The following is a 27,412-nucleotide window of genomic DNA, read 5'->3' as shown; positions in this document are numbered from 1 at the left end:
CGTGCTCTAGAGAATCACCCCACATAGGGAGGAGCTATTGGGTCTATAAAACTGCTCCCCCGCCCCCCGCCTCTTTGTCTTTGCACACAGAACTAGTAGTCCCCCACCCCCATTCTGGGACACTTGGTGTGCTCCTCCTGAGGTTTCGAGTGTATATTCAAGCAGGGGCTCTAGCACCCCAGGAGAGACCCCTGCACACAGTAGGTGCTTCATATCTATCCGAGCACAATTGCCCCCCAACCAGAATATGTAATCAGGGGTGGGTGAGCCCTTGTCAGCTTGGCTATAGGAGGAGTTCCAAGCCAGGCTGGAAGGCTGCTGAAATCTCTTCCAGCTCCAAAGGGTTCGATGAGGACTGAAAGCCATCTAGCTGAACTTTCTCATTTCATAAGGAGGAAACCCAGAACTAGAAAGGGGATGGGGCTCGCTGGAGGCCCCCCTGGCTGCCTGGAGCCTGGCCACTGTCCTGATCTCATAAGTCATCCTCATCCTGGATCCCTGAGCTAGGACTGCAAGCTAGGACTTACCTTCCAAGTGTTCTGCTGTGACCAGGCCTAATGCTACCATGAAGGCAATTTTCTGGGGGGAAGAAACAGACAGAGAAGAATCAGTTTGGTCACAGACTCTCATCCCAAGACTTGAAGTCACCCCTCCCCAGACACCAAAAGCCCTTTGGAGACGCCCTGTCTGGTCAGTTGGACTTCCCTTTTGGTGATGAGACACTGCATGATCCAGCTTCTAGAACTCAATGGCATTTTTATTTCTCTGGGAAAGTTGGCTCTCTAAGGACTGGGGATGCTTGGCTTATCCATAAAGTACTCTGTCACAAGATGGACTGAAATCAGCTGGGGGGGGGGGAGAATATGTAAGGTGTAAAAATAAAAGGGTTGGACTCAATTTATGAGTGTAAGAGAGTTAATCCCATTTTCACAGGGAAGGAGAGGAGTATGGTCCAGTGTCCAGTGCTCTGTGGTCAGAGGACTGGGTTAAAATCCTACTTCAAGTGTAAATGTTCTCTCTCTCTCTCCCCCCCCTATGATCTTTCACATTTTCTCTCCTTTCTCTCTGTCTTTCTGTCTCTATCTCTACTTCTCTCTGTCTCTACTTCTCTGTATCTCTCCTTCTTTGTCTCTGGCTCTCTCCTTTACACACATATACAGTGCATAGCCCTCTCAGAAAAATAAACTTTCATAAGGATTTTTACGAGGCCATTCCACGTTGTAATTGCAAGTTCTATTTAAGTCATTAAATGAATTTACACTAATTATGTCATTAGATGTAATTACACTAATTGTATAAATGCACAATAATCAACCAGAATTTACTTTAAAGAAACAAAGAAAACTGGCTCAGGAACTTTCCCTGGAGGTTCAGGTTGTAGGAGGGAAAAGTCAAAATTTGATCACGATTAGGGCAGCGATGACCTGGTAACTCCCCTCTCACAGCCAGGCTCCAGGACATTAGGAAGTCTCAGTTCTGAGGCCACTAAAATGCTGACATGTAAAATCAGGAGATGCCAGGATGGCAGGGGGTGGGGGTGGGGTCCTTAGAACAGGGAATCCCAGAGGTAGGAGTTTTCGACTCCAACTGTACCACCAAGCTGGAAAATCTTGGCGTGTGGAAGCCCATTGGCACCCCCCCCCATTAGTTCCAGGGTGACACACTGGGACCCTCCACGTCTGTCCCCATGTTACACAGGTGCTCCAGGCCAGGATTCTCTAAGGACGTCACTCCTTGGCTTGAAGTTTATACAGATGGAGCTGCTCTCAGCTCCATGTAGGGGGGGGGGGGTGGGGCTTGGAAGGGGCTCAGAGCAGTTCTGATCCCATGAGGGTCCCAGGGGCTCTGACAGGCTCAGAACAGCCTCCCTCCCTTGTCCTACGTCCCAGAAGTGAGGAGGACAGGCATCGGGGAGACCAAACTTCCTCAGCCTCTGTCTTCTAGTCTCTTGGTCACCCTGTTTTCTTTCTGCCTGGCTACTACATTTCAGGTGGGGTAGAAGAGGAGGAACCCGTCTGACGCAGCCCAGACAGGGAGATGAGGGCTCCACTGACCTCAGGGTTCTCTTGGGCCTCAGGAGGTGCTTCTCTTTTCTTTTTAGAGGCCTGGGCTCCCTGAGAGGACTCTTCTGAAGGTTTCTGTGTCTCCACCTTACAGTCAGGCTGGGGCTGAACTTGAGGCTGAATGATGATGACCTGGAAGGAAGACCACCAGGATGCTGTTGGAAAATTTCCTTCCAGCAAGTCAGTCACTCGGTCTCACGCTGGATCCAAACCCCATCAATAATGTCCATGACCATTATAATCCTGGGCAAGCCACTCATTTCCCCTGGGACTCCCTTTCCTCATCTGTAAATGAAGGGGAGGCTGGGAGGCCCCTCAAGCTCTGGCATCCCCTGTGCCAAGGGCCCTCCCTATCTTGTAATCGCTAGCTAAGGCTCTTCCGAGCCCTGAGGCCCACCCACCCTCCACCTCTGAAGCTTCATAATGTCACAGTGCAGTGACTACCAGCCTCTCGAATATGCCCCATCCCTAAAACACGACCTCTTGGACGAGAAGCAAACCAACCCATAAAGGCAACCTGTGTCCGTGTATAGGAAAATGCTCACCACTTAGGGGAATGGAGGCTCGATTTATCAAGGCAGAACTGAAACCAGAGCTCTAACCTTAGGCAGGATTTGAACTCAGTTCATCCCTCTGACTCCAATTCAGGATTAAATTAATTAATCACATATCATTAAGTAGAATCAATATATGAATAAATTAATATTCAGGTAATTTATCATATATTTGTTACATATTAATATAATACATTATACAAATTATACATTTTGGTAAATATATAAATAATGCATATAAACTAGATATAAATATATATATTTTACACATTATAAATATGTTAACATATAAGAAAACATATGCTATAAAATCTCTACGTACTCAGCCCACCTCCCCCAGGCTCCCTCCCGCCTTGTGTCCCTGGGCAGGCTCCTCTCAGGCCAGGCTCACTCACTTTATTGTCGGCACTGATGAGGAGAGGCTGAACCTTGATGCTGTCGCTGACCATGGAGACGGTGGTGGCGGCAGTGGCGGAGTTGGGTTTGATGGAAGAGGCAGCATTGCTGGGGGACGTGGAGATGATGGCGTAGGCCACCCCGGCCCCGCTCAGGGAGGAGGCGAGGGCAGCAGGCTCAGCCCCAGGCTGGCTGACGGTGTTGTTGGAGATGGGGAGGGCCGGGCTGGGATTCTTGATGCTGACCACAGTGGCCTTCTGGAAGGTTGCTGTCTGCTTGGACAGGCGCTCTCGGCATGGAGAGATGGGAAGGCTGTCGGGAATCAGGGTCTTTGGCCTGACCTGGGGGAAGGCAGATCCATAGTCAGACACTTTCACAAAGCATCTGGCCCTGACAAGCACGGGTCAAGGGGCCAGAGAGGATCCAAGTGAGCCAGGGAGGGCCGTTCAGGAATAGGCAACTGATGAGCAAAGTCACCGAGGCCAGAGAGTGCCAGAGATACTAAGGGGACACCCGGTAACCTGGCCTGGGCTGGAGCCATGAAGATGGCAGCGGCCGCTGGTGGAGAGCTCTGCGTGATGTCCTCTGGGACTCTCCCCTCCCTTGCCAGCCTCTTTGGAATTCTTTTCCCTCCCACACTCTGTGACCCAACCAAACAGGTCTAGACAAGCAGGGCTGATCCAGGCTTTCCTGCAGTGGCCTTACGGATGGAGCCGCAGGCTTCAGGGGCTTATCTGCTCTGCCTGGCAGCTGAACAAGGCTATGCTGCCCCCAGCACAGGCCTGTGGCTCTCCAGGTTCCTCCCGGGCAGCACTGAGCCTCTGTAGACAGCAACCAAGTAGCAGCCCAACGCTGAGGGTGGCCTGCCCCCTTGTGGCCAAGGTCAGGAACTGTGCGTGCATGTGTGCATCTAGGTGTGTGGTACCTGGGTGGGGGGAGTCAGTGTCAGTGTCAGTGTCAGTGTCAGTGTCAGTGTCTTTGTCAGTGTCTGTGTCTGCCAGCAAGGTCGCTGGAGGCTCAGATCTAACCAAAGAAGAAGGTGGGAGGAAGTGAATGAGCATTTCTAAGTGCCTACTATAGGACAGTCCTTTTTGCATATATGACCTCATTTGGTCCTTACAACCAGCCTAGGAGCCAGGTGTGAGGATCACACAGCTAGTAAATGTCTAAGGTGACATTTGAACACAGATCTTCCTGTTCCATCTCAAGGGAGAAAGGAAGTCGGACAGATTTGAAGCCTGACAATAGCCCTTCTTCAGTTGGGCGATGATGATGGAACTTCCACAGCCCTTGAAGCCCAAATGGTGCTTTCCCTACATGCTCTCTCAGCAGCTGTATGAGGCTGGGAGTATTATTATCCCCAACTGGCACAGAGAGGTGAAGTAAGTTGCCCAGATTCAATCAGCTTCCAAATGGATGAAATAGGATTTGAACTCTGGACTTCCTGAATCCAACATTCTATCCCCTGCCTCTACCTATCAGATGATCTCTAAGGCTTGACTCGTATGTACCATGTTTTGAATTTCCTCTCATCTCTAACATTCTTCATTCTAATTAATCACACAACAGGCTTTTATTAAGTGTCTACTATGCCAGTCAGCCAACAAGCATTTATTAAGCACCAAGTGCTGTAATGGGTGCTGAGAATACAAAAGCAAAAAACTTAAATGATTCCTGCTCTCAAGGAGCTTGTATTGAACAGGGCTGCTTCCTAGCATGGGAATTCTGTATTCCACAATAGAAAATCTTGGAGGAATGGCCCCCCTACAGATGCTATTGGCCACCTGAGGACCTGCCCCATTCACAAACATCCTCCCCAGAGGGCCAGCCACAATTTGTCCCTAAAGTGTGGAGAAGTTGTGGCTGACCTCTGCCTCCACTGACTAAATGATCTTTTTGGGTTCGGAAGACTCTGAAGCTTCCAAGGTTAAAAGACATCAAGATTCTGTGGTCCTGAGCACGAGATGCCAAGAGGTTTTGCTGCTGTAATCACAGCAGTCAGAGATTCTTTGCTTTGCTTCTGAGATTCTCAGCTTGGCAGGGCTATAAGAACAGGCTCCCGGGGATGCCAGCTGATAGGGACAGGGAGATTGCAAGATCTAATTACTGTTTGTACTGAATAGCAATCTCATAATTAATATTTGTTGGTTTTCCTATTTAGCGGTGATTCCGTAGCACACCAGCGACTTGGCGATCATTTGTAACTCAGTGCTACCCAGGCAGCATCTGTAGGAAGCATAATTCTTTCTAGGAGGTTTTTCCAAGGAAAATCTTCCCAGTTGGCATGAAGTGACCAAGTGGACACATGTCTTATGGTCTCCTGTTGAGAGGAAACCTTTCCCTTCCCCCCTTTTCAGGCATTCTCTCCTGGTCACCTCATTGCCTAGCAAAGAGGGGAGCTCCCTTTAACCTCTCAGATTGAATATTAATTAATCAATAAGCATTAATTAAGAACTTATGTGTCAAATGGTGTTTTGAGGTCTAGGAAAAGAAAACCAAACAGTTCCTATCCTCCAGGATCTCCCATTTTAAAAGGAGAGGCAAATTCTTCTTTTTGGATCTTCAAGCCTTTCACAACTTGGCCGCCTTCCCTTTTTACCCATCTTCTTATACTTTAGTTCCTCTACATAATCCATGACTGAATCACACTGGCCTCATGGCTGTTCTTCATACCTGACTCTCCATCTCTGATCTAGGCGCCTTTGTACTGGCTGCCCCTCATGCCCAGGATGCTCTCACTGCTCCACTCTGCCTCTTAGAATTCCTCATGCCCCTCAGGAAATCCCATTTTCTACAAAATGACTAGCTTGAGCCCCCTTCCCTCCTTCTTCCCATATTACCTCGTCTTCATTTCCCAGATAATCTGGATATATTTCTACATATGCATTTTGTCTTCCCTTTCCCATTAGAATTTAAGTCCCTTGAGGGTAGGGGCTGCCTCACTTTTGGCTAAGTATCTCCAGTGTTTGGCATGCAGTAAGCAATTAATTAAATGTTTCTTGATTGATTGCTAGCAGACTTATGCTGCCTATGGGTGACTTGTTATCTTTTGACATGACTGCTGTCTTATGAGGTTAAGAGGTAGGGTCAGGGGACTGCAAGCATCCTGGTGCCCAAGCCACTTTGACTCCTTAGAGGACAGAGGAGGGGTTCAAGAGGTAGAGACATCAAGGAACACTCCACTTTCCACTAATGTGTGCATGTTATGTGTGTGCGCACACACCCCACCCCATCCACACTCACAGAACTCTAGAACACAGGTGTGGATTCACAAATGGGGGCTATCTTGAGCAATGGGCAGAAGAAACAGACATGTTCCTTCCAGAAGCCCAGGAAGGGATGGAGGAGGGAGATGCACATTCCTAGGGGCCCCGGGGGATTAGACAGAATTAAATGAAACACAATGAACAGTGATGTATTTGGAGTGAGACGTTAGAGACCCTGAATTCAAATCTAGCTCTAACGATGGTACCATCTGGCATTTGCTTAAATCCAGGCTCTGTGACTGGGCACATGTGTTCTCCATTCTGGCTTCAATATCCTCCTTTGTGAAATGAAAACATTGTTGTTAGTGATCTTAAAGTGCTGTGAGTCTTAGCTCTCTCTGTCCATGTGGCCGCACTTCCAACACAGAGTCTTTGCAGGGCTTTCTCTGCTCATCTGCTACATCCTGGGGGTCTAGCTCCTTTCTTAGCCTGCTTGATGTGGTCAGTCAGTCTATGTATAATCCCCATTCTCTAGGACTGCCAGGAAAAGATAGTCCAGTCCTGGAATTTTGACAAGAGCAGTGTAACTCTCAGAGGCTACACACGTCCCATCAAAGGAAAGAGGAAAATGTATACACACACAAAAAGTCTTGACCCTTTACCTGAGGTAGCGCTGCTGGTCCTTGCCCCGCCAACCTGTGCAAGGAGCTGACCTGAGGAACTTTAATGGGCACTGCCGCAATGGTGCCCAAGGCCTGTGGGAGAAAGCAGAGTAGAAAATGAGAGCTCTGAGGGACCAAAGTTAGGTGTCTGGGATGCAGTTACCCACCACATCCATAATCCAGCAGAGAATGTAAATAAACACTGGGATGTAAATAAACAAGGGATGGCAGAGCTGAGAAGGGCCTGAGAACAGGGGATGGCAGAGTTGGGAGGGGTCTTAGAGATGAAAAAGTTATATCCCTTCACTTCGAAGATGAAGACACCGAGGCCTTGTTTGGTGCAATAGTTATTTTAGGCAGCAGAGGTCAAAGAGGAAATGTCCAGTATTTTAATTTAAAGGGCCTTGGTAAGAATCTAAATCCAAGAGCTAGTATTATTTGTAAATGAGAAATACTAGAAGCCTTTCCCATAAAATCAGGAGTGAATCAAAGGTATCAAATGTCAACATTATAATATTGATATAGTTCTAGAAATTCTAGGTAAGGTAGTAAGACAAGAAAAAAATGAGGAAATAAATGTGAGCAGAAAGGAGGAAAAATATCTCTTTATAGGAGACTTATTTATAGGGAACCTAAAAAGACACCAGCAACACAATTATGATTTAAAATGGGTAAATTAGCAGATTTTATTGGAAATAAATTCCATTCCAAAAATTACAAAAATGTAAAAAAAACCTTGGAGTTTACTTACCAAGACAAGGTTTATGTAAATATTACTACAAAACACTTCTATAAAAATCGAGACTTAAGGAACTGCAGAGATAATTGTTCATATGTGGGGCAAATAAAATAAAGAAGCTATGATCTCAATGAATTAACTCACAAATTTGATGCCATAGTGGACTATAAGAGACAGAGAGAGAGAGAGAGAGAGACAGACAGACAGACAGAGACAGAGAGAGAGAACCTTTGTAGCAAATATGTACAATATGATAGGCAAGTACAATATGTACAATATGAGTACAATGATAGGCAAGATATATAGAAATCTAAAACAAAAACAGAAGATTAAGAGCTATTCCCCAATAGATAAGTAGTTAAAAGACATGAGTGAACAATATTTCAAAGGGGGAAATCAAAGTATCAATAATCATATAAAAGAAAATTCAAAATCACTAATAATAGTTATGGGTTGTGTAAAGCATAATAAGCCGGAAAAAGACCAATTTAAATCATTTGGTCTTCCAAGTAGTGGCCACGGGGGCCCTGGAATTACCCCAAGGTTCAAGAAGATAAGACATATCCCTCATCTTCCCCCTAAGCCAATCTTTGGCTTATATCCAACTCAACAGACCACCTCCTTCATATTCAGTCTCCCCTTTCACCTCCTAACAGCTGGCCTTTCCTAATCAAACTTGTTCACCTCCATCAGCTGTGAAGGCAGATGTCCACATCCCATCCTCCCTAGTGGCTATACTCCTTGTGCCTTGAATCATGATAACAGTGGGCTCAGTACTCTAGGGTCTGTAAGATGCCACACGTGCATATATAAACACAAAAATACTAATCTATTTCAGTATGTAAATATACTTACATATATTCAGTATTTCAGTAGCCAAGAATGTGCAGGTAAGGATAGGTTATAAATACATTCTCAGTTCTTCCAAACCAATCCCCTCTTCTGAAGTTCCTTATTTCTATGGAACATGATATCTCATGCTTTTCTATTCCAATAGATTCTCAGAAGGTATCCTTGCCCCTATCCAATCAGTTCAGTCAGAAGCCCAAGTGATTTTCCTGATGCACAGATCTGATCCTATCATTCTCCTACTCAATGAACTCCAGTGGTTCTTACTGATTCCAGAACAAAATTTTATTTCATATTTATTTTAGATTTTTAAATTATTTTACAATAGTTTTATAATGTATATATCTATGAATACATATATTTTATTAATAAGTCAATACACATATATTAGAGTGCGTGTTTGGGGATAAATTTTTTTTTACTGATTCAGGGTGCATTCCAAAAGGTTCTGAGATCACCAATCTAGACAATATCCAATAAGATGAAAAGAGAACAACAATGAAAGATCCCAGAACTCTGGCAGCAGCTAATAAGGACTTGAGAACCCTCTGATAAGGCAGGCCTCTCATCTCTTGGCAGAATTGGCACAGAAGAACTGGAGAACGGAGCATAGATTTTTGGACATGATCATTCTAGTGGTTTATATTGCTTGAATGTATGAATGACTAAATAAATAAGAAAGCATTAACTAAGAATTTATCATGTCCTGGGCCCTTTGCTAAGCTCTAGGGTGCAAAGACAGTCACTTCCCTCAGGGGACTTATATTCAAATGGAGAAGATATACCCATTGGGAGTGGTGGCCAGAGAGGGCTCCTCTAGACTGGAAGTTGACCAGAGGACAGCTTAATGGGAGCCAGGAAAGCAGGGGAATAATCACAGTTGAGTGATGTTTTACAAAAAATAACATCAATAAAACTCAAAAAAAAAAAGTCATGGATAAGTTTTGCACAAACTTGAGGAGGCATGGCCAAGACACAACCTACATATATACATGTAAGTGTCCACACAGGAAATAACCACAGGACCTAGAGGAAATCATGAATCTATCAAATGGGAAACATGAAGGTCCCCTCTGATGGGAGTGGGGGAAAAGTAGAAGGTGTTCATCTTGGCCCAAAATGAAAAATTCCCTAACTAGAGAACAATTGAATTAGAGTGGGAGGTGGAATGTGTTCCTGTCACTTGAGATATTCCATCAGAGGCTGAATGATAAGAAAGTATGATTATTTCCATTTTTCATACAAGGAAACTGAGGCCCAGAAAAGGGAAATGACTTGCCTGGGGTTACATAGTTAATGTATAGTGGAGCTAGGACCCAAACCCAGTGGTTGTGGGTCCTTCCATTCAGCCATATATTTACATTTCTGGGTCTTTGTTAGTTTGTGTCTTTGTCCCTAATATCAGTTCCTTTCTATTTCTGTCTCTCTTTCACACACACACACACACACACACACACACACACACACACACACACACACACACACACACACACACACACACACAATATCTCCATCTGGTCCAGGTGGTCTAATCACGGGCCTGATCCCATAACTTCTCAGTGTACCAGCTTTGACCTGGGGCAGTTCACCTGTCCTTAGGCAGCTTGAGCCCTCCCCTACCTGTCAGATGTTTGCTACAATGATGGCAATCTTAGTGCAGATACCAAACAGACATACTTGAGTCACAGAGACAACTGGTAAATTTCCTTTTCTTTTCTTTTCATTTTACAATATTATTTCATGGTTCTATGACTCATGATTTCCCCCATCCTTCTCTCCCCCCCTCCCAAAGCCAACAAGTAGTTTCTTTGGATTATACATGTATCATTGTTCAAAGCCTATTTCCATGTTATTCGTATTTGCAGTAGAGTGATCTTTTTTTAAAAAAATATATTTTATTTGATCATTTCCAAGCATTATTCGTTAAAGACATGGATCACTTTCTTTTCCTCCCCCCCACCCCCCATAGCCGACGCATAAGTCCACTGGGCATTAGATGTTTTCTTGATTTGAACCCATTGCTTTGTTGATAGTATTTGCATTAGAGTGTTCATTTAGAGTCTCTCCTCTGTCATGTCCCCTCAACCTCTGTATTCAGGCAGTTGCTTTTCCTCGGTGTTTCCACTCCCATAGTTTATCCTTTGCTTATGAATAGTGTTTTTTTCTCCTAGATCCCTGCAAATTGTTCAGGGACATTACACTGCCACGAATGGAGAAGTCCATTACGTTCGATTATACCACAGTGTATTAGTCTCTGTGTACAATGTTCTCCTGGTTCTGCTCCTCTCGCTCTGCATCACTTCCTGGAGGTTGTTCCAGTCTCCATGGAACTCCTCCACTTTATTATTCCTTTTAGCGCAATAGTACTCCATCACCAACATATACCACAGTTTGTTCAGCCATTCCCCAATTGATGGGCATCCCCTCGTTTTCCAGTTTTTGGCCACCACAAAGAGCGCAGCTATGAATATTTTTGTACAAGTCTTTGTGTCCATTATCTCTTTGGGGTACAGACCCAGCAGTGCTATGGCTGGGTCAAAGGGTAGATATCCTTTTGTCGCCCTTTGGGCCTAGTTCCAAATTGCCCTCCAGAATGGTTGGATCAGTTCACAACTCCACCAGCAATGAATTAATGTCCCTACTTTGCCACATCCCCTCCAGCATTCATTACTTTCCTTTGCTGTTATGTTAGCCAATCTGCTAGGTGTGAGGTAATACCTCAGAGTTGTTTTTATTTGCATCTCTAGTAGTAGTGATCTTTTAACATCAAAACCCTAATCATATCCTTATTGAACTATATGTTTTTCTTGTGCATCTCTTCTCCCACAGTTCTTTCTCATAAGTTCCTCTGAATTGTCCTGAGTCATTGCACTGCTGCCAGTAAAAAGTCTATTATATTCAATTGTGCCACAGTGTATCAGTCTCTGTGTACAATGTTCTTCTGGTTCTGTGCCTTTCACTCTGCATCAGTTCCTGGAGGTCTTTCCAGTTCCCATGGAATTCCTTCAGTTCATTATTCCTTTCAGCACAATAATATTCCATCACCATTAGATACCACAATTTATTGAGCCATTCCCCAATCAATGGACACCCCCTCATTTTCCAATTTTTTGCCATTACAAAGAGCAATATTTTTGTACAATTCTTTTTCCGCATTATCTCTTTGGTGTATAAACCCAACAGTGGTATAGCTGGGTCAAAGGGTAGGCATTCTTTTAAAGCCCCTTGCAAATAGTTCCAAATTGCCCTCTAGAATGGTTGGACCAATTCACAACTCCACAAGCAGTGCATCAGTGTCCCAGTTTTGCCATATCCCCTCCAACATTTATCACTTTCCATTGCTGTCATATTGGCCAGTCTACTAGGTGTAAGGCTATTTTAATTTGCATTTCTCTAATCAGGAGGGATTTAGAACACTTTTCCGTGTGCTTATTGATAGTTTTGTGAAAACTGCCTATTCATGTCCCTTGACAATTGGGGAATGGCTTGATTTTTTTTTTTTTGGTAAATTTGACTTAGTTCCTCATATATCTGGGAAATTAAACCTTTGTCAGAGAGTTTGGTTATAAAAATGTTCTCCCAGTTTGTTGCTTTCCTTCTAATTTTGGTTGCATTGGTTTTGTTTGTATAAAACCTTTTTAATTTGATATAGTCAAAGCCACTCATTTTATATTTTGCAATGTTCTCTCTCTCTTGCTTGGTCTTAAATTCGTTCCTTTCCCACAGATCTGACAGGTATACTATTCTATGTTCACCTAATTTATTTATGATTTTCCTCTTTATATATGTCATTTACCCATTTTGAATTTATCTTGGTATATAGGGTGAGAGATGTTGATCTGAACCTAATTTTTCCCATACTGTTTTCCAATTTTCCCAGCAGTTTTTGTCAAATAGTGAGTTCTTGTCCTCAAAGCTGGGGTCTTCGGATTTATTGAACACCAGCTTGCTGAGGTCATTTACCCCTAGTCTATTCCATTGATCTACCCTTCTGTCTCTTAGCCAGTACTATATTGTTTTGATGATCACTGCTTTATAGTACAGTTTATAGTAAGATCGGGTACTGCTAGGCCCCCATCCTTCACATTTTTTTTCATTATTTCAACTGGTAAATTTTCAGTGAGACATTTACATTGCAGAAATTGGCAAATGCTAAAAATTGGGGTTTGATTTATTATTTTCTTAATTTCTCAGTCTTAAGAAAGTGATAAAGATATGTTATGGACCTAAAAGTCAGTCAATAAATATTTATGAAGCTCTTACTACATGCCAGGCACTGTTTTAAGTACTGAGGATACAAAAAGAAGAAAAAAGATTTCCTGCCCTCAAGGAGCTCACAATCTACATGACAATACAATCTAATGAGAAAATTAGGAATATCACAACAACCAAACAAAACATACACCAACAAGCTCTAGACAGATAAATAATTAAGGCAGGGGAGGTGGTGGGGTATGTATTAGAATTAAGTTGGAAAGGCTTCCTTTATTTTTTTAAAGATATTTTATTTTTCCCAATTACATGCAATGGAAATTTCCCACAAAAGTTTTATGAACTTATAAGATTCAAATTGTCTCCTTCCCTCTCCACCCTCCCTCTTTCTGGAGATGGTTAATGATTTGATTTAGATTATACATGTATTATCAAGCAAAACACTTCCATATTATTCATTGTAGAGAATACTCCTATAAAACCCAAATAAACCAAAGTAAAAAATAGTATGCTTTGATCTCCATTCTATCTCCAACAGTCCTTGCTCTCCTGGAGGTGGATAGCATTTTTTGTCACAAGCTCTTCAGAGCTGTCCTGGATCATTGTGTTGCTGAGAGTAGCTAAGTCTTTCACAGTTGATCATTCCACAATATTGCTGTTACTGTGTACAAAGTTTTCCTAGTTCTGCTTATTTCACTCAGCATAAGTTCATGTAGGTTTTTCCAGCTCTTTCTGAAATCATCCTGCTCATCATTTCTTACAGCACAATAGTATTCCATCATTATCACATACCACCGTTTCCAATTCTTCACCATCACAAAAAGACCTGCTATAAATACTTTTGTACAAGTAGGTCCTTTCCCCCTTTTTATGATCTCTTTAGTATACAGATCTAGTAGTGGTATTACTGGATCAAAGCTCTCCGGGCATAGTTCCAAACAGCCCTCCAGAATGGTTGGATCAGTTGACAATAACGCACCAATAATGCATTAGTGTCCCGATTTTGCCATATTCCCTATAACACTTTCCTTTACTGTCATATTATCCAATCTCAGAGGTGTGAAGAGGTACTTCAGAGTTGTTTTAATTTACATTTCTCTAATCACAAGTGATTTAGAACCTTTTTAAATATGATTATTGATAGCTTTGATTTCTTCATCTGAAAACTTTGGCTGTTTGTCAATTGTATTCTTATATATTTGGCTTAGTTCTCTATATATTTGAGAAATGAGACCTTTGTCAGAGAAATTTGTTATATTTTTTTTTCTCAGTTTGTTGTTTCCCTTCTAATGTTGGTTACATTGATTTTGTTTGTACAAAACCTTTTAAATTTAATATAATCAAAATTATTCATTGTACATTTTGTAATATTCTTTCTCTTGTTTGGTTATAAATTCTTCTCTTCTCCATAGATCTGACAGGTAAACTTTTCTCTATTCCCCCTAATTTACTTATGGTATTATCCTTTATGTCTAAATTATATTTCAATTTTGACCTTGGTATAGGCTGTGAGACATTGATCTCTACCTAATTTCTGCCATACAGTTTTCCCAGCAGTTTTTGTCAAATAGTAAGTTCTTATTCTTAAAGCTAGAATTTTTAGATTTATCAAACACTAGATTGCTGAGGTCATTTACCCTAATCTATTCCATTGATCCATTCTTAGCCAGTACCAGATTGTTTTGATGATTGTGACTTTACAGTATAATTTGAGATAGTATAATTTGAGATCTGGTACTGCAAGGCCACCTTTCTTCACATTTTTTCCCCATTTGTTTCTTGCTCTTTTGTTCTTTCATATTAATTTTGTTATTATTTTTTCCATTTGTAGAAATTTTTTTGGTAGTTTGGTATGGCCCTGAATAAATAATTTTGGCAGAATTGTCATTTTTGTTACATCAGTTCAGTCTATCCATGAGCAATTAATGTTTTTCCAGTTGTTTAGATCTCACCTTGTTAGTATAAAACGTGTTTTATAATTATGTTCATTAAATTCCTGTGTTTGCCTTGACAATTATATTCTCAAGCATTTTACATTGTCTAGAGTTATTTTAAATGGAATTTCTCTTTCTCTTGGTGCTGGACTTTGTTGTAAAACATAGAAATGCTGAGGAATTATGTAGGTTTATCCTGAAACCTTGCTAAATTTATCAATTATTTAAACCAGTTTTCTAGTTGATTGTAAAAATAGTTTGAGATTTCCTCATTGGAAAGGTTTTTATTTGGGATTTTTTTTAAGATGAGCCAAGAAATCCAGTAGGCAAAGATAGGGAAAGAGCATTCTAGGCATGGAAAATGGTCCAAAAGAACACTCAGGGCCCAGAGATGGGGGGGGGAAGGGGTTCTTTTTTTGTGGAATAGCTAGGAAGTCAGTGTCCCTGGACTGAAGACAACATGTTGCAGAATTAGGTGTAAAAACACTGGAAAGACTAAGAGGGGCTTTGAATGCCAAACAGAGTATTTTGTATTCACTCCTAGAGGCAATAGGGAGCCACTGCAGTTTATTGAGTAGGGAGAGACAGGATGAGAATTGGATTAAGGAAAATCACATTTTACCATGAGCACACTATAGCTCAGAACTCTTAAGCTCAAAAGGTCCTCTCTTCAGCCTCTTTAGCAGCTGGGATTACACACATGTATATGTGCCATATGATTAGCCATATACTTCTACCATAGTCAAGTGCTGGAACAGCAGCAGGATGGGCCAAAAGAAAACCAGGCAGAGAAGCTCCCTAAGGAAAGGACTTATTTAATTTTTTTCTTCATATACACACAATTATCATTTAATAAATGCTCGTTGGATTGAATGAAAAGGAACTGAGTTTTACAACATTCTAATCCTCCCTCCTGTATGAAAGATGCAAACAGTCAGATGCTTAATGCCTCAACAATTTTCAGACTCTCTTCTCTATTTAAATTTGAAAAAGAACCATCTGTCTATTAGTTTTAATTAGTTAATTAAAATCAAACTAAGTGTCAAGTTGTTCAAAGAGCCAGGCTTCCACATAAGCCTAGGAAGGGGGCACTGGTTGTGCAAGGACTCCTTCCCATTTCTTTGGAAGTCCGAATCTCCCAAATTACTGGCCAAGATGCCCCAGGAATATGGAAGTTGGAGGATTTCTCACCAATTCCATTTATTATTTTTAATCAGCTGCCAAGAATGGCAGTACTTCACTCTCTGGAAATAATAATAACATTCATATAGCATTTACTATGTTCCAGACACTGTACAATTATGATCTTATTTGATTCTCTCAACAACCATGTAAGTTAGAGCCTTTGGACACAGAGAAAGTGTAGGACCTAGAATTGGAGGGAGGATGGTGTCAGAGGAACAGCCAGTCATAAAGTTAGAGCTGGAAAGGGCCTCAGAGACCATCAAGTGTAATCCTTTCACTTTACAATGAGAAAACTGAGACCCAGAGTGGTTAATCCAACAGGTTATATTAGAGAGATTTGAACCTGGGTCTTTTGACTCCAAAAATTAGGGTTCTTTTCAGAGAAAAGAAAAAGTGAAAAATGACTTGAGATTCTGCAACTGGGTATGGTAAAGACCATAGTATTTCCATACTTGAAATATGGATGGTAGAACTACCATTCCTGATTCCTCACAGTTGGTACCACTTCCTCCTGCCCCTCAGAGTCTTTGGTTTATGCCTCTCTGTACATGCTGCAGATACACATCCACACATGGCCCTGCACTAACATATTAAGTAAGTACTTAGAAAATGTTTGTTGAATGGAATTCAGTCTGGACCACATTCCATTGTTTTTCTACACTCTCTTTAGCCTTCCTCCTCCCAGACCTGCTTCCCATATTCAAAGAGTAAGCCTAGCCATGTTCTTACAAACCTTTAATTACCAAGCAGCAAAGACACACTTTCTGGCAATGTCTGACCTTTCCTCACTCTGTCAGAATTTATTGATAACAGCAGAAACAATCATTGCAAAGGTTATTTTATGAGGGCCAGATACTTGATGGTAGCATGTTTGTCAAGATAAATATGTTTCTTGTGACTTCACCCAGAGTTCTAAGCATTTTAATAATAATTTTCAAAAAAGGAGCCTAAAAGTCAAAGATAACTTCTAAGCCCCAAGAGCCCTTGGGTAGCTTGAAAGTCCTTGGAAACCTCCTGACAAAGTGAGAATGGATGGATGAGGGGAGTGGGGGAAGGGAGGAGGCAGGGTTGGAATGAACAACTGCTGGTTCTTACAGCCCTGGGCATTTTCTCTAGTAGGGGAGGGGGAAAATAATCAATAATAATAATAACTCATATGCACACTGAACTTTACCATATACTATGATTACTAATAGCAATAAAAAGAATCTTCAAAAAAAGAATCGTGGAACCTCATAATCTCCCCAAAATAAAAATTGTAGGTGGTAAAAAGGGCAATACAAGTGGTGGCCACAACATGTTTCTTGTGTGATCAGAAAAGGGGGCAGACTGGCCATGAGGCAAGAATCGGGGATAAAAAGTCTCTCACCTCTGCCCAAGGGCAGAGCTTTAGTTAAAGAATGAAGAACTCAAGGGGGACAAATTGGGGAGATGCACCATGAAGGGTTTATGCCAGATATGAACAAGAATCACACAGGGTGAGAAGAAGGAGGCAGCAACCGTGGCAGGAAATTATTAACTGCTTAATAAATTCATGATGACTGACACTAATGAAATTATAGACCCATCAAAATATAGCCTAGAAACTTCAATATTTAAGAAGTTCATATATAATATTTCAAAAGATGCTTTCATCAATCTGGGTCCACCCTTCACCAATGCATGCCCCAGTAGATATTTTCATGAAATACTCCTCTCTCTCACCTGCAGGCCAGATAGTGAGCAGCATTACTATTATTATTAATAATAATAATGGCAGATTTCTCAAGTACTTTTCTTCCAGAAACATTGGGAAGAAGGGAGGTGAATACTACAGATATCAGCCAAGTCAAGCTAACAAACATTTATTGAGGACTAAACATATGCCAGGCATGCTGCTTGGTGTCAGAGGGGCAACAACCAAGCGAACACCTTCCAGATGAGGAAACGGTCCCAGAGTTTGTGAGAGGAAGAAATAAAGCTGGATCTAGATCTTCTGAGTCAGTATAACAACAACGATTGCTCATTTAGTGCTTCAAGGTCCACAATATCTCTTGATAATATTTCATTTGACCCTGATAACAAACCTGTAAAGGTGGACTCTGTTCTTGAACATGGAATGCAAGGAGAGGTACAGTGGAAAGCCATTTCTTGTGCTTGTTTCTTCCTTCGTAGTGTTAGGGGTTAGCCTTGATGATCTGTGAGATCTCTTTTTGGTCTAGATTTCTATGATTTGCTCTGACTTTTCAGAGGTAGAATTCAAGTCCAGGCCTAGCGCTCTTTGCTTCACGTCACTACCTCTCTTGAACCTAAGTCTTGATAGGTAAAAAAAGTAGCTCCAATTGTTATCACAATCATCCTGTTTGGGGGGAGGTGCAGAACAACAGCACAACTTTATACATAAGGAAACAGCCTCAAAGGGGTGAAAAGATTTGGCCACATAGCTCCTGAATGGCAAAACCAGGTCCTCAAACTCAGATTCTGAGGCTCTTTCTCTCTAACAGACACCAATGTTCACAAAGAAGGCAGAAGTTTACATTTAATTATCTTTTTACAAACCCTTACTTGTCCTACATATTGCACACATTTCACTCTAGAGTTTAGAGGATGCCCTTTCAACTGGGAAGGGATGGGGGAAAAGGAGAGAGAGGAGCTGAGTGCTGTTTCATTTTTCCACTCTATTGTTTTCACACATCCCCGTTTCATTTGCAGGAACTGCAACACCATCTACACTACCAAAATGTCCTTTCAGTACCACAGACAGTGTCATTCTGCACCATCATACAGTTCTTCCAGCATCAAAGAGAGTGAAACATTCACCCCTTTTGAAATAAGTCCTTTCAGAAAAGTGAACAGACTTTCTTTACTTGTCTCAAGGCCCTTTAAGGTCCATGGACAAATCATAGTCTTTACAACCATGCCAAGGAATGTTTCTGTACCTTAGACAATTTCATTCTTTTCCCTGTGCCAAAGTCCTTTCAGAAATATGGATTGTAATATTCACTAAACTATTCCAAAGGCCCCATTGGATATTTTTAAGGCCTGCCAGAGTTCAATGGAGTTTCCTTACAGAAAAACAGCATTGGAAGCAATTGTCACAGATTGGTCAGGTCTATGGTCAGTGTTGGCAACAACAGGCAACAGACAGAGGATGGAATGGATTCTTCACAGGAGAGTGCTGCGGGTCCAAATTGCCATGGCAACAGCAAGGTTGAGCATTGAGAATCAGAAGAGAAGAGAGGAGAGCTGAGGAATGCTATATCCTAGGGGATTTGGGGACTTGTATAGCCTTACTTCATCTCATTCCCCAACTTCATCTCATCTTCATCTCTGAGGAACAGGGGTGCAGCTCAGAAAGAGGTTCATCATTCTAAACTGGACAATCCTGTTAGCCTTGCTTCTAAGATTCTACTAAGGAACCATCCAAGAGCCAAACATACCTGGATCTACACTGTGGCCTCCAAAATGGACACCCAGAATCATAAAAGAACCCTGGTTTGCATCTGAGACCAGAAGTCAGGCTCTGCTAATCATAGCCTGGGTGACTTCTGGTAAGTCCCTTACATTCTCTGGACATCAGCTTCTTCACTTTTTAAAAAACCTTACTTTCTGCCTTGGAATCAATACAAAATATTGGGGACTTGTATAGTATTGCTTCCAAGGCATAAGAGTGATATGGACTAGGCAATGGGGGTTAAGTGACTTGCCCAGGGTCACACAGCTAAGATGTGTCTGAGGCCAAATTTGAACTTAGGACTTTCCTTCTCTATTCCTGGTTCTCAATCTGAGCCACCCATCTGCCCCCCAACTTCATCATTTGTGAAAGGAGGATAATGTATTGATCTTCAAGGGCTGGTAGAAAGATTAGAAAATAGTTTTGGAGATGCTTTGAAAAGCTTAAACTGCTCTATAAATATCAGCTCCCATTATTATTTGCAATTCCTATAAATGATACATTCTAAAGTTGGAGTTCAGTGTCATCTAGTCTAACCTCCTGAAGCAGAAATTTCCTCTACAACACCCATGACAAATATTTGCACACTTTCTGACTGAACACTCCAAGGGATGAGGAGCTAAAGTTCATCCTTCTGTTGATCCCAAACCTACCTCCTTGTCATTTGTATATACTGAATTTAGGTCTCTGTCAAGGACCACTAGTTCATTAGACTGTTTCAAGTGCATGAAGCTCATCTATATGTGCCTTAAGAAAAGCAACAAGTAATACCTGATATTTTTAGGGTACTTTAAAGTTTGCAGAGTTTTAGAGGTTAGAGTTTACAAAGTGATTTAGAACGATAATCTCTTCTGAGACTCACAACAGCCCTGAAGTCAAGGACCACAGTTATGCCCATTTCATGTCCATTTTGCAGATGTGAAAACTGAAGCACCAAAGGACAAAGAGAAGCACAGAGGACAAAATGAGAGAGAAAGCTGGAAAGGCAGGCAGGAGAAAGATTAAGAATGATCAGGAATGGTGGTTAATTTGGCTTCCCAGAAGGCAGAAGGCCATGCATGGTGTAGGCGCTTTAAGATATGTCAGTTAAATTAAATTGCTAGTCACGGCTCCCAATTGACGATGGTAAGTAATTTCCTGCTCACTGCAATGTAACCTGGGACAGATAGGCAAGGCATGCTGGCAGCAACCAGTCAACCAAAGTCATGATTTGGCCTTGCCTACAATGGCTGCTCCCTCCTGAGGTCATGGTGGCATAGTAGAGTTCCTAAACTTCTCCTAGATTTAGAAACCATCCAATTCCTTATACTAGCCACCGTAATGACTGGTAGGGGAGCTGCAGCATGCCAATATCAGGAATGACAATCGGTATGAAAACGGCAGAAATACTATGTATTTCTCTGCATGGTACAACCTGCAGAGGACACCCACCAATTGCCACCTCACAAGAGTTACAAGGAGTCTTGCCCTTTGAGGAGACTCATCACCCCCAGAAGTCTATTTTTTGATGAAATGCCCTTTGGCAGGCACCTTCCCCACTGCTTATGGCACAGTGGAAAATGAACCACATTATTATTATTATCAATTATTGTCAATATATTGCTTTAAGATGCTCAAAGTCCATCATACTCATTGTCTCAAAGTCATAGAATTGCATTGCCTTGAGCTGGAAGGGATCATGGGCCTTCCTTAAGTTACCTCTATGCCTGCCATGCCATAACAGTACCACAAATAGCTACTAAGACCCTATTGTGTGCAGAGCACTGAGCCTTGGAACAGATGCAAACTTTAGATGAAGCTATCCATTTCTTCCTATAGTTATCAGTCTAGGAAGGTGAGATACCACTGCCCTAATAAATATTATTCCATAAGGGAGGGATTCAGGAAGAGAATAGTCCCAGAAAGCTGGAAGCTCAGTCCCCAAGGCTTCTTTCTTTGGCAAAAAATGTTGAGAATTCAGGAATGGAGCCTCCTGAGGACTGACACTCTCTCTCTCTCTCTCTCTCTCTCTCTCTCTCTCTCTCTCTCTCTCTCTCTCTCTCTCTCTCTCACACACACACACACACACACACACACCTCTATTCTCCAAGTATACAGCACTAGCTCTTTCTGAGAAGGTGCCCACATAATTGAAAACTTATCCTTCTCCTAATGCAGTTTCTTTGTGATAACTATAAATGTGAGTTGGAAATTGCTTGAAACAGAGGGGGAACCTTGCTGCCCAGTCTCTTTTCTGGTCACTGCTTGTCAAAACATAGAAGAGTCTCTGGAAGAACTAAGCTATTAACAGAGTGAAGCTTGGGCTCTCACAACATCACTGCCTATAAGGAGATCTGGGAAGGCTTCTTGGAGTAGATGGCATTTACAAAGTTGGAAATTCAAGGTAAGGGGAAAGTATGCACAAAAAGAAGTATATAAGAGAGTATAAGATGCATTCCAGGTCAGGGAATGGTCTGAAGAGCCCAGAGGGGAACAAGGCTGGAAAGCAAAGGTGGAAAGCTAAGACTGTCAAGAGCCTTGAATGCCAGATAAATGACTTTAAACCTTCACAAGTAAATGTGGAAGGATGCTGGGGAGAAAAATGACAGCACCAGACAGATGCAGAAGGAAGACCATTTGGGTATTGCAAGAAAGGATGGACTGAGGTACAGACAAAATGCAGGCCAGTAGCTTTGCCCAAGAAGATGGGGCAGCAATCTCAACAAGCCAGGGGGATGGCCTGAGGTCCCAACCCACTTCTTAGGCAGTACATTTGGCCTGCTCCATGCTTGCCAGAGTCAGTTCTAATAAGAACCTATGAGAACACACAAGTGATTATTTGAAAGCTGACAGAGAAACCTTTTACTAGAAGCCACTGTCCTTGTTAGTGGAAAGTGAATTAATCTACATGCAAAGGGCATCACATGATGTCTTTTTGAGGAGATGATAGCCCTTAAGAGTCAGAGATGGGTGCCCTGATTGTGCTGCCACATCTCTGTTCCAGTCTGGGCTCTGCCAGGAAAGGGGGCTGGGGAGGGAAGGATTTGGTACACGCCACTGCAGGAACTAGCATCCCTCTGAAGCTCTAACTTTAAAAGAGCCACTGTCATTTCATGCAAACAACTGACTTTGGGGAATCCTGGGAGCAGGAACGGGGGCCAGCTTGATTTCCCATTCCCCTTAACACACTCCACATTCCAGTTACATAAGGCTTCTGGCTCTTGCCCTGCACTATCCCACATTCATGCACTCAGGCCATCTGCCATTCCTGAAAGACACTCTATCTTCACTCCTGCCTGCTGAAATCCTCCTCCTTAGATTTTTCTAGAGCACAATGGCCCATGGGATAACATGGAAGGAATTCCTGTTGCAGATCTGGATGAGGCAATGCATTTACAACTATTGGGAAATTCAGATATTTGTAGTAAGTCAATAGCATCAGAAAGATGAGATGTGAGAAGCACCATGATAAAGGTTTTAAAAAGGAAATTTTTTTGACTTGGTTTGGAATGCTCACTCCAACATTGACAAGACTGAATGGTGCTGAACTCCAATTTCCCCCTCTATAAAATGGGAATAACAATCCCTTCACTGCCAGATACTTACTAGTGCATGACTCTGGGCATAACCAATCCAGCTCTTAATCCTATGATTCTATGACCTAAAATATAGCATGTAAGATGGCAAAATACGGACACAGAACAACAATGGAGCCAAAAAGGAGCTCATTTAACAGATGGGGAATATGAGTCCTTCAAGAAGGATGTGTCTGTGAGAATGGAGTGAAGGAGATGGATATGGGAGGCAGCATGAAGGAAGAACCAAGAGAGAGGATGGAATCATCAGATAAGTCAATATAGAAGAACATTAATGATCTCCCTGACAAAAAGAGAAATCTGTAGTGTATGTAGGTGGGCTTGGGAAGGGAGTAAGTGGGGAATGGGATGGAGATGAAGAATTTGGCCCAACAGAGACAAGCTGGAAATACTAGAAGAAAGAAACTGGAAAACTCCTCTAATAATAATGCCAATAGCCAAAGAGCTAACAATTCTAGAGTGACTAAAGGGTGACAAGGTATTTTTCATGTATTTGTAAGGCAAATGCTAGAGAGAAGTAATTACTTAAGTCACAGAAGTGAATGAGTTCACCAAGGGACATCATCACTTCTGGAGCAGACCGTTAAGGAATGAAATATGGAGGACATTCCTAGATATGGGTACTAAAGGAAGAAGAGGGACCAAGCCCATGAAGGAACTGTCAGAGACATGGAGAATCAGGAAAGAGCAGTGCCCTGGAAAACAAAGAAGGAAAGAAGTGGTTCAAGGAAGCAGTAGGGCTCAGGGGGAATGAGGACTGAGAAATGGTCACTGGTGTTGGCAGTGGGGGAGGTGGTCTTCAGGGGTCCTGGAGTTATTTGGCAGTGAGGAAGTAGATACAGATAACATAGACCACATATGTGGTCTGAAAAGAGCAAGAAAACTAAAAAAGTGGCTTGAAGAAGTACTTGTCAGGATTGGGAAACACACCTGTCAGCAGAAGGGAATCCAACTACACATCCCTGATAGAAATCATTATCTCCCACACTATCCCTTCCTCCAAACTCTCCTACTTCTGCTGAGGAGACCATTTTTCTTCCACATCCTTCTTATCTCCCTAACTTTCCCTAACGTACAATTGCTTGCCAAGCCCTCTTCCATTCTACTCTCACAGTATTGTCTCACATCCATCCCCTTTTCTCCTAGGTTTCCACCCTGTCTGGTGCAGCCCTTCCCTCCCTCCCTCCTATTCTCCTTCCCTCTCTTCTTCCCTTCTACCCCCCAACTTGGAGTACTTCTATCTCATTAACCCTTGAGATTGCAGCTTCCCCCACAATCTTCATTAACCTAAACCCAACCTGGACCCTATCTATGGCTTCTGACTCCTACCTGCCCACAAGGAGTCCATGAACCTTTTTGTCTCTTATCCACCTCAGAACTCATTAACACCTGCCTGCATCTTCACAGAACCACTAAAGGGAGGAGGTGTGACATAAAGGAAAGCTGATCTGGAGTAGAACTCTGGGTTGGAATACTGTCCAGTGTGTTAGCTACTACTGGTGTGACCTTGGTCAAGTCATTGGCCCATTTTCTGGCTTCTGTGGGTTGAGGGGGACACATATTACTGCTCTGACATGAGGTTCTAAGGCACAGTCTGGTCCCAAATCCAAGGAAGCCTCCTTGGCCCATGCTGTGCCCATTACTCCCTGCTCCCATCCCAGCCTAGGAAACTTGGCCAACTCCAGGGCAGCAATGCCTGTGGACCACGGTCGAGGTTAGGGGAGCTCCTTTCCAACATTCCCTTCCTTCCTTGTGCCCAGCTTTACTTACCCAGGCAGGATAGCTAATCAGTGCTGCCAGATATCATGGACTCTGTGGCGTAGTAGAGGGAGGAGTTGTGGGTGGGGGCAGTGTACGGATAGAGCTGCTCAGTCTTGGACCTCATGCGCATGGAGACCCTTCCCCTCTCCCCTCCTACCCACAGTACAAACTTCACAGCCACCAAGGTTACTTGATTCTGCTGGCCTGACAGAATTGGGCAGACAGCCCAGCTGGACCCTAGTCCACACTCTGAGCCCACAGCCCCCACCAACTTCCCCAGCATGCCCCTGACTCCTAATAACCACTAGCACTAGCACAGGTCTTGTTCTTAATCCAGAACTGGCACTATACATGATCATTCTACCTATATTGGAGGGAGGGAAGAATCTTGGAGCACAGGGAGAAGTTGAAGGAGGCACCCCTCCCCCATAGTGTTGCCCCACTCCAAGACCCCCAGGTTCCCATGTAGCTCCTTCTGTTGCTTCCCTAGGAAGGGTGGCTGAGACCCCTCAGTCCTGGCCCAGAAGGCCTTGTCCAACTGGAAATTCATCATTTTGTGAACCTAAGTTCCAGAAGAAGTGTGTTGATTTCCCTTCACTGTCTATTTCTCATCAGCACTCAATTCAAACCAACATAATTCAGTAATCTTTTTGTGTGTTCAGGGGCCCAATTTATTCAGTGTGAGGACGAGGCAATGATGACCATGACCTCAGACAGCTCCCAGTCTAGTTGGACAAAGGAGACCTGCCTTAGAGTCAAAGGTGGCACATGCTGCAAGCCCTCTGTTATGTTTGCCTTTTGGGTGGGTTCTCAGAGAAGGCTGCCTATCCACAATCAAGACGTTTCTTCCTCCTCCCTGATTTCAGAACCATAATCATTTTCCCAAGAGAAAAATGGCTGCCTGGAAAATTAGTTTTATTCTTTGGGAGCAATGATTTTTTCAAAAGGTCTAAGAAACAGCAGAGATTAGTATATTAAAAAGGCATGGAAGTCAAGAATGTGGCCCTGAAAGAAACCTACAGCTGTTGTCACATTTCTCAGGGTTTTTTGTTTTTTGTCATTTGAAAAGGAAATTTTGGGGGAAATGAGATAAGAACCTTAGGTAGGCTGAGAACTAATATCAAACCTGAGTTTTTTTGGTAAAGGTTTCAGCTGAAAACCAAACCCATTCCTCCACTAAGAGAGACTAGAGAAGCCCTTCAGATCTCTAATGGGCTATCCTGGGAAATCACAAAAGATCAGAAACCATCGATATCATCTAGCTCAACTCTGTCCCACATATAGTTTGTCTTACTTTTTATGAATGAAGAAACCAAGACCTAGAGAAGGGCCCAAGACCATCCAAGCAGTAGGAAGCAAAGCCAGAAATAGAACCTAGGGCTTCTGGTTCCAAACCAAAGTGGGCTGAACATAGGCCCTCACTTCAAACAGAGAGCACAGGATTATCTTCACATTCTTCACCAAAGGTCATTGAACTGAGGCTGCATCAAAGACTTTCTCTCTGGTAACCCCATAAAGTAGTAACCATGTGCCCCAGAACAACCTGACACTCCACATCAAGCTCCACCCCCTGCCCTGGCTCGAGGCCAGGCTCTGTTCCTGAGGAGCCCTGGGATCTTGGGAAAGTCACTTCGCCATCTCTTGGTGTCAGCTTCTCCTCTGGAAGTGGTAGGAGGAGGGAATCTTCTTGGCATGACACCTTCAGGGTCTGGATGGGCATCCAATGATGGAACCATGACTGTTGGTTACAAATACATGAGAGCAGCAGAAATACCAGTTTTCATTACTTAGCTGCTAACATAGTGGTGAGAATGTGCCATAGATTAGCCCTCTGAACCCCTTGGAGCTCACATATCTCGCAGGGGGCAGGAGGAGATGTGGCCAGCTCTGTGACCCTAGCTAGGCAAGTCATTTAGCCCCTGCCTGCATGAAATTGAAGAAGGAAATGGCGTACCTGTATCTCCATTATCTTTGCCAAGAAATCTCATGGACAGACTCATGAAGAGTCAGACAAGACATGACCTTCTCTCCAAGCCCGTCTGGCACACCTTGTAAGGTTCAAGCCCAAGCAGGAAACAAGGGTCAAGGCACTTTTTCCACTGCTCCCAAAGATCTGCCTAACATGCTTCCCTGAGGCTGGTTTCCAAGCTTTCTCCTGGGCATTAGGGACCCTGCTTCCTCTGTTCTTCTTCCATACTACATTATCACCCTCCTTTAAAAACAAAGCAATTGCTACATCACCTACATAATCCCAATATGTTGGTTCTCTCTTTGTAACAAAAAAGAAAAACAGGAAAACAAACCCTACTGTTCAGTAAAACCAACCAATGCAGTGAAAAGGCCAGGCATGCTCTGCCCTATTCCACACCAAAGACTCCTGACTTCTGTCCAGAAGGTGGTAAGGTACCTGCTCCTCTCCCTTCTTTGCTCCCTCCTTTTTTTCCTTTAAGAGAAACTAAGATGTGATGAGGGAAATTCAACACTCTGGGAGAATGAATCCCCAGGAACAGCTGAGCACTACAAACTGCATTTCAATGCAGCTTCACAACTGAGCCTGCGAAACAGGTTCCCTAATTTTATAAGTTCAGAGGGGAGAGAATATTTACCCAAAGTCATAGTTTCCCAGGTCAAAACCCAAGTTTTCCCAGTTCCAAGTCCAGTATCCTATCCACCAGTCAGCTGTCAATCAACAAGTATTTAGTGCTAGGCTGGGCAGCTAAGTGATACGGCCGATGGAGCAATGGGCCTGGAGTCGGACAGACCAGAAGGGCAGCTAGGTGGCTTAGTGAACAGAGAGGTCCTGGGTTCAAATCTGACCCCTAACACTTCCTAGATCTGTGACC

General features: G+C 42.9%; 1 protein-coding gene across 6 annotated transcripts in view; it reads right to left on the bottom strand.

Moving 5' to 3' along the window:
• The window catches only part of PHF21B (PHD finger protein 21B), a 116,912-nt gene that overhangs the window by 12,643 nt on the left and 76,857 nt on the right, over positions 1–27,412 (bottom strand). For all 6 annotated transcript variants that reach the window (XM_056797637.1, XM_056797635.1, XM_056797636.1 and 3 more), the window contains exons 3-6: positions 6,882–6,974; positions 3,013–3,354; positions 2,055–2,195; positions 528–579 (exon numbers count right to left, since the gene is read on the bottom strand). In XM_056797637.1, the coding sequence (XP_056653615.1) occupies positions 528–579; positions 2,055–2,195; positions 3,013–3,354; positions 6,882–6,974 (628 nt within the window). The remainder of the gene's footprint in view (positions 1–527; positions 580–2,054; positions 2,196–3,012; positions 3,355–6,881; positions 6,975–27,412) is intronic.

The sequence above is a fragment of the Monodelphis domestica genome, chromosome 5 (assembly GCF_027887165.1).
Source record: "Monodelphis domestica isolate mMonDom1 chromosome 5, mMonDom1.pri, whole genome shotgun sequence".
NCBI classification, from domain to species: Eukaryota; Metazoa; Chordata; class Mammalia; order Didelphimorphia; family Didelphidae; genus Monodelphis; species Monodelphis domestica.
Note: the sequence above shows the minus strand (reverse complement) of the source record. Positions and strands in the feature narration are given on the sequence as shown.